At 32.6% G+C, this 15,513-nt stretch overlaps 1 protein-coding gene across 1 annotated transcript; it reads left to right on the top strand.

Moving 5' to 3' along the window:
- The first annotated feature begins 304 nt into the window (after positions 1–304).
- LOC133192995 (uncharacterized) lies at positions 305–9,424 on the top strand. The gene is made up of 11 exons (XM_061328998.1): positions 305–361; positions 672–894; positions 1,252–1,371; positions 1,752–1,797; positions 1,886–1,905; positions 2,744–2,797; positions 3,114–3,233; positions 5,385–5,620; positions 5,752–5,949; positions 7,667–7,829; positions 9,072–9,424. The coding sequence occupies exons 1-11, from the start codon at positions 305–307 to the stop codon at positions 9,422–9,424; spliced, it is 1,590 nt and encodes a 529-aa protein (XP_061184982.1).
- The last annotated feature ends 6,089 nt before the right edge of the window (positions 9,425–15,513 follow it).

The raw sequence follows: 15,513 nt of genomic DNA on the forward strand, positions 1-15,513 counted from the left end.
AACTTTGAGGGTAGAGTAGGGCTTCTAAGACCGCGAAACATTAACTGACAAAATTGGAAATATGCAACTTACGTCATTTCAATCTCTTACAGTTAAAAGATTTAATGATAGACAATGAAATTGGCGGGTGCAATTCGACACGAACGTCCGAGAAAACATTGGATTGAAATTCCAGTTTGAAATTCATTTATTTATTTTTTTTTTTTTTTTGCTATGGAAGACTATCCAGTAAAATTCCTTATGAAATTATAAAAATTTGAATATCCTTTTTATCATTAACAGGTAAAATTAGTCATACGTAAAAATGAACAGAGGAACGGATATGTTTGTACCGCTGATGATTTGTGTAATTGCTGTGAAGGTAAAGCGTTTTTAAACAATTTTCAAATATAATAAAACACTGCTACCTTATATAGATAGAAGTTTAGAGTAGAAAAATATATTGACATGTAATAATACAAACATAAAAAACTACAAAATTATTTGCTAGTTAATATGGAGAGAATTTGTATCTCTCTCTTGTATTAGCAGATGTAGAAGCTCATTTGAAGTTGAGCTAAGGAAACTTATTTCAGTATTTTTGCAATTTTGCAATCACAATCAGGTAAAAGATATATTGATTTTTCACTGAGATAATCTAAAAAAGATCATTAAAAGATTAATTTATTTAGATTTCTTCCTTGTCACAACCATGCCAAGAGTCACTGAGAACAGTTGTGTTCGTTAAATCTTGCCCAGGAAGTCAAGAAGAATGGAAATATCGGGCAGCAAGAAAAAGTTGTTCAAATATGCCACAGTCCTGTGTGAAATCAGAGGAATTTTTATACCACTGTCTGATTAATGAATTCATTAATGATACATTGGAGGTATGTGCACCGGAAGCTATCATATTAGGTAAGTTTTTTTAGTATATTCAAATAGATTAAGATTTGAAAATGTAATGAAATAAAATTGTAGTAAATGAGGAAGATGGTTTTTTTTAATATAATCTAATAATTTAACCTGCCAGAACACAAAATGTCAAAAAATAAAAATGAAACTGAACTTAATATATTAAATGAAAGAATATTTTGAAAAAAAGATCCTTTTTATATTAAATGAAAGAATATTTTGAAAAAAAGATCCTTTTTCCCGCGTATTTTTAGCTATTTTTCAAATTATTATATACGATTTTAAGTCAATGTTCAAATGTGTCTAATTCTTATACAAATAAAATCACTGAACAAGCATAAAATTATAAATATATTTTAGGTCAAAACTGTGCAGAATTCAACATGCATGGAGCAGTTATTCAGGATAATCCTTATGCTAAATGTAACGACTCAGTTCAACCTTGTCCATTTAGGTACAGCTCAACAGAGTCCTATAAATGTAAGAAAGGCGAGAATTATAGACAAGTTTAAAAGACATTGATGCAAATCGTACATATTTATTGTATATGTATATAACAGGAAAGGGTTATATAAACAAAAAAATATGGATTGTATAAGTACAAATGATTGTATATATAATAGAAAAAGGTTGTATAAACAAAAGAAATGCATAAGTTAAAAATGATGACAATAGGAACAAAATATTAGCATTTTCTCTCTATATATACACTAAATCATTTTTATAACTCGTAGAATGTGTTTTAAAATTTCTGTAGTCATAAAAGAGTGGCAGAATGATGGTTTTAACAGGATGATCATTTCGTCTTATTATCTATGTTAATAATATCAAAATCTTACGCTATTGGCTCAATATTTCAGATAAAAAATGTTACGATTACATCAAAAGAGAGGTCAACACAACAAGGTACTCTAATTTCGATTCATTTCTCTTCACATTTTTCGACTTTCTCAAATTATTAAAAAAAACCTTGTATATTTTTATTATTTTACAGAGACCAAAACAACTGCGGAAGTGAATTAAATGTATGGCTTATAATTTCAATAATACTAATGGTTCTGTACATTATATCTATAATTGGAGCTATACTGCTGTTCAGATATAGGGTACCCTGAACGGAAAAAGCAACAGGTAAATCAAATTTATACAATGACCAATACAGCATTATTAGAATGTTGAAGTTTGTAGGAAATATAAATTTGCTTTATGTACTCATATAATCAGACAGAAGACAAAGACAAAGCAGAAATTAATCCTGTAAATTTACAAGATTCTATAAATGTAAAACATTAAACATTACATCCAAATTAGGCATAATACTATATTATGCCCCCCCCCCCCTTTTTTTCCCGAGAAAAGTTAAAGTAGATATTTTAATGGCGTGTCCTTCAATAACATGCACAGAAAATAAATCTTACATGAACTAGAAATACCATGTTTTGGATTCTTTTACATGTGGCTTCGGAGTTTTTGGAGAATATATCACTTTAACAATAGGTTTTAAAATACATGTTACCTCATTCATGTCTGATGTTCAGCCCATTTTATGTTGCTTTTCTATGGAATATATTTACAACTAAAAGACACAGAATTCATTTATATAGGTAGGGAAAACACTAGTGCCTCAAAGATTGTTATCTTTCATTACAAATTGTTATTCCCTGAAGGAAATATGTTTTAATGGTTTCCTTATGATCACTCAGACTTATTCATTTATTTATATTATCATCAATATTTGTTATAACTCATTTTGTTTTTCATAATTTGCATAATACAAATCATAAAGGAAGAATATTCTAAGCTTACATTTTCTCAAATACATGTATACGTATATAATTATATTTTTTACCAGAATCACCAGATGACGACACACAAGGAGTAAAATTTAGTGAAATTTCAAAGAAAGGTATACGGTATATACTTATAGATACTTAGATAAATTAGATGGCTTAGTATGATGTATGAATAAACATGAAGATTTTATATGGACAATGAAAAAGGTATATACAGTGTTTTTGACTGAACTCAGTAATTAAATACGATTCATTCTCAATTAATTTACGACGTAAAAAATTATATAATATTTTTTTCTTTCATATCTTTGAATTCCAGTAATAAAATCGCATTCGATTTCCAATAAGTATAGAAAATAATTATTGTAAAAATATAAAGATCTGTACAAATTTAATTAATTTTAAAACAATATGATCTTTTCCCACAAGATAACGACGCGAATGACGAGGAGGTCGGACCAAAAACCCCACTTGTCAAAGATGAACATACAAATGAAGAGGGTAAAGAAGGCCCATCATCCTCAAAACCTTCTCAACGTCCAACGAGAAGTATGGGCGTTTTGAAATAATATATCTTAACGTTTAGACAGATTGCTTCTTCAAGGTGCAAATGTAGAAATTTTCAGTTGCAAATGTCTGAATGATAAAGCTCTGCCATTTAGGCACATGTACCTGTCCAGACCTTTAAGTGAACATTCAATTGACTGATTGACACAGTTTCATTTTGTAATGCAATAAGGAGCTGAATGCCACTTTGCCTCCGCAACTAACTACATGTATGTCGTAAGTTTCTGGGTTGAATAAGCACACATTGAATATTTTCTCCCTTTTTATGAAATCTATTTTTTATTATCAATCTATTTGTATCAAACTAGAAAGATCCTATTTCGAGAGCAGACTTATTGCTTAATTCTTGTTTTGCGTCCCTTGTGAGAATTTCCTTCTTTCATGTAGAAGGTGAAGATAACGAACAGTGATCGATCTCGAAAAAATCTATAAACATTATAAATATTTAAAGAGGGCCTAAAACACGGACCGCTGGAAACTCCAGAGGTGGGAAGCATCCCCTGTTGATGTAAGATGACACCATATACCGATGAAGGGCTTCAAATTCAGACCTTTTCTAGACACAAAATCATTGAGCAGTGAGTGTTTTTGAGATTACCAAATTAATGTCTTCTTTTCATCAAGTATGTAAAGTAAAAATGTTAAGAATGTGAAATGTAGCGTCCGTACCATTTATTTTTGAGAATAAGTCCGGATTTATTTGCAAGTCATAATTGATTTTTTTTCCAATTCATCATTCATTAATTTTAATTGTATGTAGACTTGACTCTAATGCATGCTTAAATGTAATAGTTATTTCGAGATATTTTTGGGTGTAAACATTATACATGTACATGGATAAATTTTGTACAAACTTTCCATTTAAACTTATCAAAATAGAAATTTTGAGATATCCTTCAATCTGTATTTTTTTTTATAGTTATACATGTAGGAGGCCTATACATTTTTTAAATGATTTATTATAATTTGATATTTTTATTTTTGAAATTTTCAAAATTTAGAATTTAAAAAAATCTACCAACATTACAGATCTGTGAACATGCATAGAACACGGGCACCCTAAAACTCCAAAGGTGTTATCAGGGACTTTTTCTGTATATACAATAGATTTCCAATATATGATCTCACAACACCGTTAATCAATAACAGGTACACGAAATACATCAATATCCAGAAATCGTTCAAGAAAAGTTTTGCAATTTAAATTTTTTATGTTTTAACATTGAAATTTTTTAAGGATTTTTATTTTTTTCTTTTAATGCTAAAGGTGTGTAAATAACAGATGTTTCTCTTAAGAAGGTGAAGGCAACGAACACTGATCGATCTCAAAAATCTATAAACAATACAAATCTTTAAAAAGGGCATAAAACATGGACCGCTGGAAATTCCAGAGGTGGAATCTTATGCCTAAGAGGAGCAAGCATCCCCTGTTAACCAGTCTCAACCGATGTAAGCCCTATGTGTTGATCTGGTAGACAGAGCATTCAGTAATAAAATTCAGTATAAAAACAAAGGCCTTACAATTAGTATGAAACATGTCAGCTAAAAAATAAAACCAAGAAATGATAGGTTATATTTGCTAAGAAGGTCATAATAACGACCATAGAATTTACCAAATGCCGACTTAAAAGGAGGTCGTTGAAATTCCTGTAAGATCAACTTACCTGTCAGTAGCCTGCCTCGGTTGAAAAATTGATCGTAATCTGTGCATGATCTTGAATATTGAATAAGTCGGGACTTGTAAACACCATATGTAGGCGATAGCATAACATATATACGAAAGTTGACGATGGAAAAGTTGGAGTCATCTCGTTTGTCATACAATTTAGCTGTTAGTTGGCCCTAATCGTCTCTAGTCAGTAAAACATCCAAATAGGAAACAGATGTGACAGATGCTGTGGTGTCTTTCATTTCAAGTTCACTGAGATATATCGAATCGACATATGAATGAAAGTAACTATTTTTAATTGATAATACATCGTCGAATTATCTTAATGTCGAGTTGACAGCCGTAGCAAGAGTTTTGTTTAATTTTCTCATGTAGAAGTTTTTAAAATAAATTCTGCATCATAGGAATATAAAACACATTCCTGAAGCACACTAGCGCTGATTCTATTTTTTATCTTATATTAGCTAAATGGGTATCATCGATTTACATTGGTGACAAATATTGTGGACTGGCCTACTTAAACCCTAATTCTCCGGAAGATGTTATACCCGTTGGAAATGTCGAAAGAATCGGTGTTCTCATGAATGAAAAGGGGAAAGTAGAGGAATTTGGAGACAACGCTCGCGAAAAGTATATTGAAAATTGTGAAGGAAGCGACAAAAGTGTGTTTTTAGATGAACTGGAAATTGATAAAAAAGTGGTAGGTTCAAGTAAATCTATCAGCTTTCTTTCGAAGGATGCATTAAATATTGTGACTATAGTCAAAATTACAGGGTTCTGTTTCTTTTAATATAGTTTGAGAAGCTTAATTGTTATTATATATCATTACAGACAGAGACTGGAAAGAAAAAAATGGAAACAACAAAAATTTATCAGGAAATGATCCGTTATTTGCGTCGGAGGATTTACAAAGAAATTTCAACATCGAAAGATAAAAAAGAGGAAGATGAGATACTTCATGTTATCACAGTTCCTTATCATTGGCATGACAAAATCGAGAATCTAAGAAAAGTATTCGAGGAGACTTTGGTAAAACATCTATTTCTAATACTTACATGAACATTCGATGAAATGTATGGAGATAACGAGCAGAATTCTAGCCCAGAAGTCCATTAAACAATACAAATTTTGGAGCAGAGCAAACACGGAACTCTAAAACATTCAAGAGGTGGGATCAGGTGCCATGTATAAAGACTTTCCTTTTAAAATTATGCAAAATGGTTCATGTATTGATGAAAAAATAATTAGTATACAGCATATTTTTAGTGTACATGTATATACTTATCAATGTCAAATCTTAACCAACCAAAGCAATGATTTTTTTAATGACATTTGAATGGTTGGCGTTTTGTTTGTCTCTTTTTTAAATCGTTCCAGTTGTGGTGAACATAAAACAAATTTCAACAAAACCAAAAGAAAAAAAGAAAACAAGCAATCACATACAAAAAAAAAATTCTTCTTAAATCAATTTTTTTTATTCGCGTGGATCATTTTCTGTGGATTTAGTAAAAATCGGGGATAATGGTCACACCCCCAAAAAACTTAGCTAACTCTTATTTTTAATCTTTCTCCCTATTCTTCAGCGGGAATCCTCATGCCATTTACAATGTTAAGAGTGCGTTAATAATTCAAAACAATTGCTAAAATGTGAAAAAACCCTTTAATTTCTAATTAATATTTTACTCATCGGTATTTTTGAAAGTCGGAACTTTTAATTATAAGCGTTTACAAGTTACAAATATTATTTAGTAGATGGCATTTAAATTTACATGGTGTTAAAGACTGATTTTCACATGCACAGCGTTTTGTTTCAGGACTTGACAGTGACATCCAGACCCCCTTGTTTTAATATCTCAGAACAAACCACCCCGGCATCCGATGCCTATTAGTTGCTACTATAACAAAGTTATTGGTGTTATTTGCAAATAAATAAACACATTGCAAGCAATTAAGATCTATCTAAGGGGAAAAATAATGGTAACGAAAAAAGGCCTTGTCACAAGGATTGCATATGCCATAATACAAACAGTTAAAGAGTGTCTTTTTCAAAAGTAGGTCAAACCTTATAGACAAGGTCATGATGTCAAAATTGTTAGGCCTAAAGAAAGAACTTGCCACAAGAAACACACATGTAAATTTGAAGCATCTAACATGCTATTTTCACAAGGCATTTTATAGGAGTCGAAATTCCAAAAGAGCCATTGAACACATAATTACAAAGAAACGTGTATTTTTTTTTTCTTCCACTAAAATATATAAGGTGATTTTTTGTATACAATGCCTAATTAATACACATGTACTTGCAAAGTATTTGCAATTTTATACTTCACGAATATCAGAAGCTGATATAATGAGGGACTTTAAAAGAAAATAAAGGCACGAATGATCGGATAAATATACCTTACATGACTATTTTTTTGTATTTCGTGAGCTTTTCAGTTACATGGCACATGTACTTAACTGCTAACTTTAAGATCCTGAAGGATATACAACCGTGTTATTTGAAATCATTTCATGCTACTCACTTATGTTATAAGAATAAGCATAAAGTTTTTATAGAAACTGTAATTACTTAAATCACCATAAACAGTTTAGACATTTGATTCCAACTTTGGTGTGTTCAGGGTTCGTGGCTTTGCCCTGTTCTTGATTTTTTTTTCACAGAATTTATAAGATTGGTCACTATTTTCCTCGCCTTTCACATAAGCAATGTGGTTAATATGCTTAATTTTCCTATAATTAATAGAGTGGTCATGACAAAAAGGAAAATCTACATATACAGCTGAGAGAATTAGCCATTTCTCCATACATTCATGAGGTTAAAGCTTCAGTATTGTGTTTAAACTTCAATGTTGACAACTTGACATTCAAACAACATACAACATACGCCAATCTACATGTTGGATCAAGTAAGTGTATCTATTATTACAACAATAATAATTCTAAGAGTCAAAATAATCTCAGATACTATAATATTTTGCAGTCATACCTTCTAAACAAAATTTGGGTTCCATCACAGGAAAAAAAATAGACCTTAAGACTAAAAATCGGCTTTCAGTTACTTTTAGAGGCAATTCAGTCGATGAATGACATATTTCAGTGACCTTTCAGTCTTATTTCCATGATTTTCCGTCGTCTTTAAATTGCCTTTCAGTGTTATTCAGTTATATTAATACCATTATCATCGAAAAAATTTTAAAAAAAACATATACTGAGTAAAATGATGAACAGTTTATAAATGAAATTATACAACTAAAAGATAGCTGTAAGGCAGCTGAAGGCTTCTGTCGTGGTCATTCAATCACCATTTCGTCGACTAAGAGGTGTAATTTCATCTTGTTTAAATGAATCGTTTATTCTAATGGATGTTTGAGAGAAGCTTTGGCTTTTGCAGTTACATAAGGACAATATACGTTATTTCTGTTGCGACAAAGATTTTAGCTTAACTGTTAATTAAAAGATAATAATGGGCCTTTTTTAAAGCGCGTATTAAGTTGTTTAGGAAGTGTACAGCAACTATCCTATCCTCAGGCCCCTCCTTCCCACTTTGACCAGCTTCTGTCAGGTTTTTTTTTCCCGGAATGTTTTTTCTGTCTTATTTGATTTCTTCACTAAATGATATTGGAAGGAGATATTACCCCTTACGAATAAGGTACTGATTATTCAAAGTTATGCACTTCTATACCTCCCATCATCCCTTGTGTTGATTGTATGCCGGTAATGTTAGTGTCCCCAACACCACACCTATAACAGCAAATTAGGTTTTCCTACCTATTACATGTATCTTTGGCTCGGCTTCTCCGTGCATACGCAGGTTTAAAAGTCAAAGTAAGCCGTCGACTATGAAAGTCAGCGCTTCTCGAAAAAGTCCAAAAGTCGTTCTCTTTTTATATTCAAACATTTGCTAGACAAAACATTAAATTAATACGTTCACACAAGAAATGGTATAAACCAAAGAAAAACATACATTTTTTCATGAAAGTAGCTCCCAGTCTTGGCAATTTTTCTATTTCCTAATCAACGTCCTGCTTATATTTTACGACTACCAACAACGGGGCATGAAATTGGATATTTATTCATTTTAAATCAAATTTTATTTTTTTCAACATATGACAAGAATCAAAATTCAAATACAGAAATTGTTGTTTTAGAGTACTGCAACCTGATGTTCCTAAAGGTCGAGGATTTCAGTAAACCAGATGAGATTTTGGGGGAAACAGTCCAAGAAAAATGGGATACCACACCTGAAAATCGATTTATGGATAAAGTTGCGGAAGTATTTTCAGCTCAAACTGTAAAGGTATGGAAAGAACAACATCATAGTGAGTACGTGTCGTTAATGTGTCAGTTCGAAGAGCAGAAGAAAAAAATGTGCGAAATCATGGATGAAAATAAAACATTTGAGTTCAGTCTATCCGTAAAACTCAAGGAACTACATGATTTGAGTTTAAAAGACATCGAAAAAAGTGCTAAAAGAATACGAGGCCTTGAACTAAAAAAATGATGCAACAGGATTTAATATGTCCTGGGCCTTATTAAAAGAGTGTTTTTCTGAAGTCAGGAGCAAAACGCATAAAATCATACAAAAACACGCAGAGACATTTAGGAAAAATAAAATTCGCTGCGTAATAATGACTGGGAGTTACTCACAAATGAAAACATTTTTATTTGAGGCGGAGAAAATATGGTTCCAGGACCTTAATGTACCAATAACTGTGGCGATTCCAGTGCATTTAGGTTCAACCTTTGCCATGGGTGCTGCGTATTTCAAGTATAAATTTCCAGACTGGAAAATTCAAAAAGGACTCACCCGGTGCTAAATTAATATTTCTTTTAAGAATTGTTTTTACGAAATGTTTTAGGTGGGAAGCATTTCAAAACTCCATAAGCTAGGTAAGATAAATATATTTTCATATTGTAAACGAATTTCTTAATAAAATCCCATATTAACATCAGCCAGTGAAGAGGTTAGGAAAAATAATTGTAGGAGAGGAGGACAATACGTAGGACCATATCGGGATTCGAACCCAGGCCCATGAATCTATGATCAAATGCTCTACCAGCTGAGCTATCTGGCCACCTGCGATTTAACCAGTCTAACTGCTACACATTAAAATGCAAATGAGTCTGGGTGAATAAATACTTATTTTTTCCCTAAAATTCATACTTTTTTTTATTTTCCATAAAAAATGTACATGTTAATATGAATTGATGTTGCATTTATCTTGCCTTGATAACATTAACAGAACAAAAACTGAAAGCAAACTGGATCTCACTTTACTAAGATGACGTGTTTTCCTCCTACTTTCACGACCTCTGTAGCAATTGATAATTGACGTATCTGGCCGAACTAAGAAGACACGATTTATATAATAATTAATGTAGACAGCAGAACTTCTATCTATCAAAAATTACATGTATACTGCTAGAATTTATTTTGTTTTGTAAAGATTTTTACAAAACATTGTAAGGCGTACAACTGTGTATTTCCAAAGAGCGTCCTTAACCTAGCTGCAAATGCTTATTTCTACCTTAAGATTATAGTTACTAGTATATACATGTCTGATAATAGATTTGCATTTTATAGTAAGCATGAATTTTGCAAATTAGTGTGTAACATACTCCTGTTTATTCATGCAATTGATGTGTACGTTCTAATTATGTAAATTTATGATATATATAGTTCTCTTAACCTTTTCCAACTGAACTGAACCAATTGATGACTGACGAATTGTGCGTCGTGTGTTAATTTGTCATATTTTTAACTGTCTTCCGACAGGTGGGTAGGAGAGTACTTTTCTGAGTATAGTATTTTGCTATGGTAAATTAACCCCCCCCCCCTCCCACACACACACACATTTTTGTTGCTGTAAGGTCGAGCACTTGCAAATTCCGTTTTCTTTTTCGAGGGGGGGGGGGGCTTGTCAGATTATTTTGGGAAGTTGGCCCCCCACTTTTTGGTCAGTGTAGGTTTTTTTTTCTTTTTTTGCTTGTCAGATTTTTTGGGAATTTTCCACCACCTCCCTCTTTTTGGAACCATTGCTACGGGTCTGCAATGTTCTTGTATTGCCAGGAGACAGTTTCCATATCTCAAAAGATTAACCCCGATTTGGGGGTGGTAGTGGGTATCCTTCAATTGTAAATTTCTCCGTGCTTTCTATATTAATACTTCTTAAGTAAGGGCAGCTATGTTAGTAAAGAAGTTCATTGTAAATTGCTTTAGAAAATACTTGTACTATTTGTATCACTTACGATGCTCTAATAAAACAGATGTGCCAATAACTGTATCTCACTTCCATTTTCAATGACAGTGTAGTGTTGTGTGGCGCCGCGAGAATTCCATCGCCATTGAAAGAAAATATTTTAACTCGCCTAGTTCTTCAAGTTCCTGCTCTGCTATAAGAGAGGTTCCGCGGGTCGATAGTTAGATGTATCATTAGATGTATCATTCTTGCAAGTTTGGTCAATATGGGGCTAATAGTTACTTGGAAATGAGACCTACATCAATAACTTTAATCTGGTCACTCATCCGAAAAATGTAAGTCAGATCCAGCATCCGTAGAAGGCCTGGTAGTGTACATCCCTAGATGTATGATTCATGCACGTTTTGTCAAAATAGGGCTTATAGTTACTTGGAAATGAGACCTACTCCAAAAACTTTAACCTTCACCAAAAACATTAACCTGATCATTCTGTAGCTGAAATTGCAGCATCCGAAACCTTGACTGGTGCAATGAAACAGACTAGAATCATCATCCATGCATCTCTGATTAATGTACGATATATATTGAAATACTTGAAAAGAAATCTGCTCCAAAAACTTGAACCCGGCACGCCGACGCCGAGGGTATTACCTAAGCCCCCCCCCCCCCCCCCAAAAAAAAAAAAAAACTTCGTTGAGGTAAGCTAAAAATGCAATTACTGACAAATTAAAATTATATATATTTTCTTGCTGAATGATATGCACAATCCAATGATATTGATAATATCTTCTGATCTTGATTATGTTAGATAGATAATTTCATAAAGAAAATAATAATGAACATTTTAAGTCATTATTTCGTTGCAGTGAGGTATTGGTTCCTTTCCTCAGAGGCAAACAACTGTGAATCTTTAACACTGCATTCAGAGTCAGTGTCTTTTCTGAGGAGTTGGTTGTCTTCATCATGAACTTTTGGTTCAATATACCCATGTCCATGAGAGAATGAATTAATTTTACATACTGGCGGAGAATTTCCCACTTTCATTTCATATCCTTGAGCATTCTGATTACTATGATCGATTTCAGAATTTTGACAAATTCCGTGCAGTTGTACTGCATATACATTCTGAGCTGTGTTGTATCCTATTTTTGCATTAGCTAATCCTTCGAAAATGATTTTGTCCGTTTTCACATTCAACTCAATCATGTCAAAGTCTGTATATTCCTCCAAGCCAACAGATGAAGTTGGGTGTTTTGGTCTTGTCTGTTTTTTGCAGCTTTTGTGAACGAAGAAAATGACGGTGAAAATTAGGGTTAAAATTATGCAGATGCTTAAACTGGAGACAATAATGAGTCCTAGTTTCCATGTATGTGTCTCATTTTCTTTCAGTATTTGTTTGATGTCTTCGATTGATAGTTGTTTAGATGTCTTTCCACCACCTATAGCACTAGCGTCACGCACAGGGTTAATTGTTATTTTTCTGATTCTTCTGAGAGTAATGATGACCTTTCAAACTTTGAAGTTTGTCTGTCTGTTTCGCTTTCTGTGAATTCGTAAAAAAAAGAAACAAATGCCGTGAAAGAACATATCATCTATGCCTACATGTACATGTAACGACCTACTCATCATTATTGTTTTATTTTATTTTAATTAATACATTGTATTTTTATTGCAGGAATTTCATGCATTCATACACGCTACACAATGCGCTGCAAATTAATAACATGTTTGTTTTTTATTTAATATTTTAATTATCTAAAAAATCCCTTTTTAGAATAATAATTTAATAGGACTCAAGACGAGTGTGACCGGTCAACAGAGGAAGCTTACTCCTCCTAGGCACCTGATCCCACCTCTGGAATTTTCAGAGGTCCTTGTTTATATCCTGTTCACAGATTTGTATTGTTTATTGATTTCATGAGATTAATCACTGTTCATTATCTTCACTTTTTTTTCATTTAATCAAAAGACTATGGGTCAAGTATAATAAAAAATAAGGGCATTGCTCATTTCTAAAAATTCTATTAATCAGTAGAGAGAGAGAGAGAGAGAGAGAGAGAGAGAGAGAGAGAGATATTTAGCCATAGGCAATGTAATATAACCGAATACTTTAGAATATAATTAAAATTTACATTAATGTTTTCGACTATTTGTTTTATTTTTTTTATTCTAGAATTACCGCTGATGAATGAATAGTAAAAGTATAATTTGAATCCAAAATGAAGATAAGGTACCATCCTTAGCGAATTTAGTTAATTATTTGCAAAATAGTGTTACTCTATTATATAATTTAGAAAAAAAAAACAAAACTTATCATAGAAATTCAAATAACAAACCTTTGTCGATCTGACATCCAGTAGCAACATCACAGAACACTTCCAAGCAGGAACACCGAAACTGACAGGTTTTCCCATACCGAGGAAATGGGCATTTTTTGGTGCAATTCAGTCCAAAATAACCGGGGCTACATTCTACAAATTAACAAAGAAAAATATTCAATGAATAAATTTGTAACCACCTCTAAAATCTTGATCAAAGAAAAATTATATAAATATATATATAAAAGTAACTTGTTAAAAAAGAGAAAAAGGGAAAGAAAAAAAGCGAAAAAAAGAAGTTATAGTTTTATGGAATGAGAGTACCAAATCCCCGGATGTACACGTGGTTTTGTTTGTTACACAAAGTAGTATAGAGTACTGAATAGTGTGTGTTACCCGATTGGCTGAACTCAGGTACATAATTATTTTCATTTTAAAGTAAAAATATTAATGTTTGAAATAAATGATGGAATGTAGGAATATTACAGAAAATATAGAAATACCAGGGGAGATTGTAGGAGTGGGGGCTGATGTTTTTGGCATAGTGTCATTTACTGCCGATCGCTATAAGTTGTAAACAACTGCAATTTTGACCTATAAACGCCATGGGACCCTAATTTTTTTTCGGGCTTTTTTATAAGCGCTCAGAATAAAGTTTCAAATGGTGCCAAGGATTTGTCTGAAGTCGAATTAGTAGAGTACTGAGAGAGCAAAAGGTTTGTATAGAGTTCTATGGGAAAATAATTGCTACTCTTTTCCCTATATCCCTTTCAGCAATGTTTGATTAAAATAACCCAGTTATCTGATGTATATGTAGCGGTGATTATTAAGAAAGCAATAAAACCTCATTACTTTATAAGTCCTACTTTTGGAATAGATACAAACCAATACATTCTTGTTTCACTTTATCCCATACAGTTCCAGAACAGCACCCCAATCCATCTTTCCTAATTCAAAGGAAAATTATCAATTAAAAATAGAACGTCACACAGGATGAAATCCAGGTTTCCAAAATGTGGATCACGGTAGCTCAGTAGGTAGAGCGCTCGCTCCTTGATCGGAAGGTTGTGTTCGAATCACGGCCGCGACTGACCTAAGTCGATAAAAAATAGGTAGCAACTGTTCCTACGCCAAGCGCTCGGCACTTTGGAGTTAAATTTGCTGGTCTTTCGGATGAGACCTTAAAAACCGAAGCCCCATGTCACGGTAGGCGTTGGCACGATAAAGAACCCTCACTGCTCAATGGCCCTGAGTGCCGAGTAAAGGTCTAAATTTGAAGCCCTTCACCGGTAAATGGTGAAGTCTTTATATGAGTGAAAAATTCTCGAACGGGACGTAAAACAACACACAATCAACCAATCGATGAATCAATCAATAAAAAGAATCAAACTAATAATAACCATCACTTTCATACTGCGGACGTATTTTTCCGCGAGGATTTAATTTATCCTATGTACTCTTTCAAAACTTTTTCCGAGAAAATTTGTCACGGAGTAGTACATGCAGAAGTGCAGTAAAAACATACAACTGCAATGAAGGAAATACGTGTAATTTTCATACCGTTGAATTAACAGAGATTGTGATTTCGAAGAATTATGAACACGTAAAAAAGCACGTTTATGTATTAATTTGAAAACCTACCCAAAACAGCGTGAATCAGCAAACGTAAAATATGACAATAAAATAAAAGAAATGATTAAGAACGCCATCATTCATGTTAGTTCAGATTATAACTGTGCTAAATAATTATTCTCTTTTATAATTATTCCGAATTTCCAGAATTATCTAATTGTTCTATTACTTCCTTTTTATTCTATTATATAATTAGACAACCCCGGAAATAAACTAGATGTTTATAATAACCTTGTTTTCAAATACAACCTATCACTGGACATATTTTGACTGACATATTTTTAACCAATTGGTAGTCCATTATTTTTATACTTAATCTGAGTACAGATTATTCCGTCAATCTAACCAACATATAGCTAGGGCTCACAGATAGTGTGACCAGTCAACATGGGTTTCTTATTTCTCCTAGACATCTGATCCCACCTATGATTTTTCCAGGG

Source organism: Saccostrea echinata, unplaced genomic scaffold (assembly GCF_033153115.1).
Source record: "Saccostrea echinata isolate AGI-Se365-2 ecotype Australia unplaced genomic scaffold, CSIRO_AGI_Sech_v1 ptg000025l, whole genome shotgun sequence".
NCBI classification, from domain to species: domain Eukaryota; kingdom Metazoa; phylum Mollusca; class Bivalvia; order Ostreida; family Ostreidae; genus Saccostrea; species Saccostrea echinata.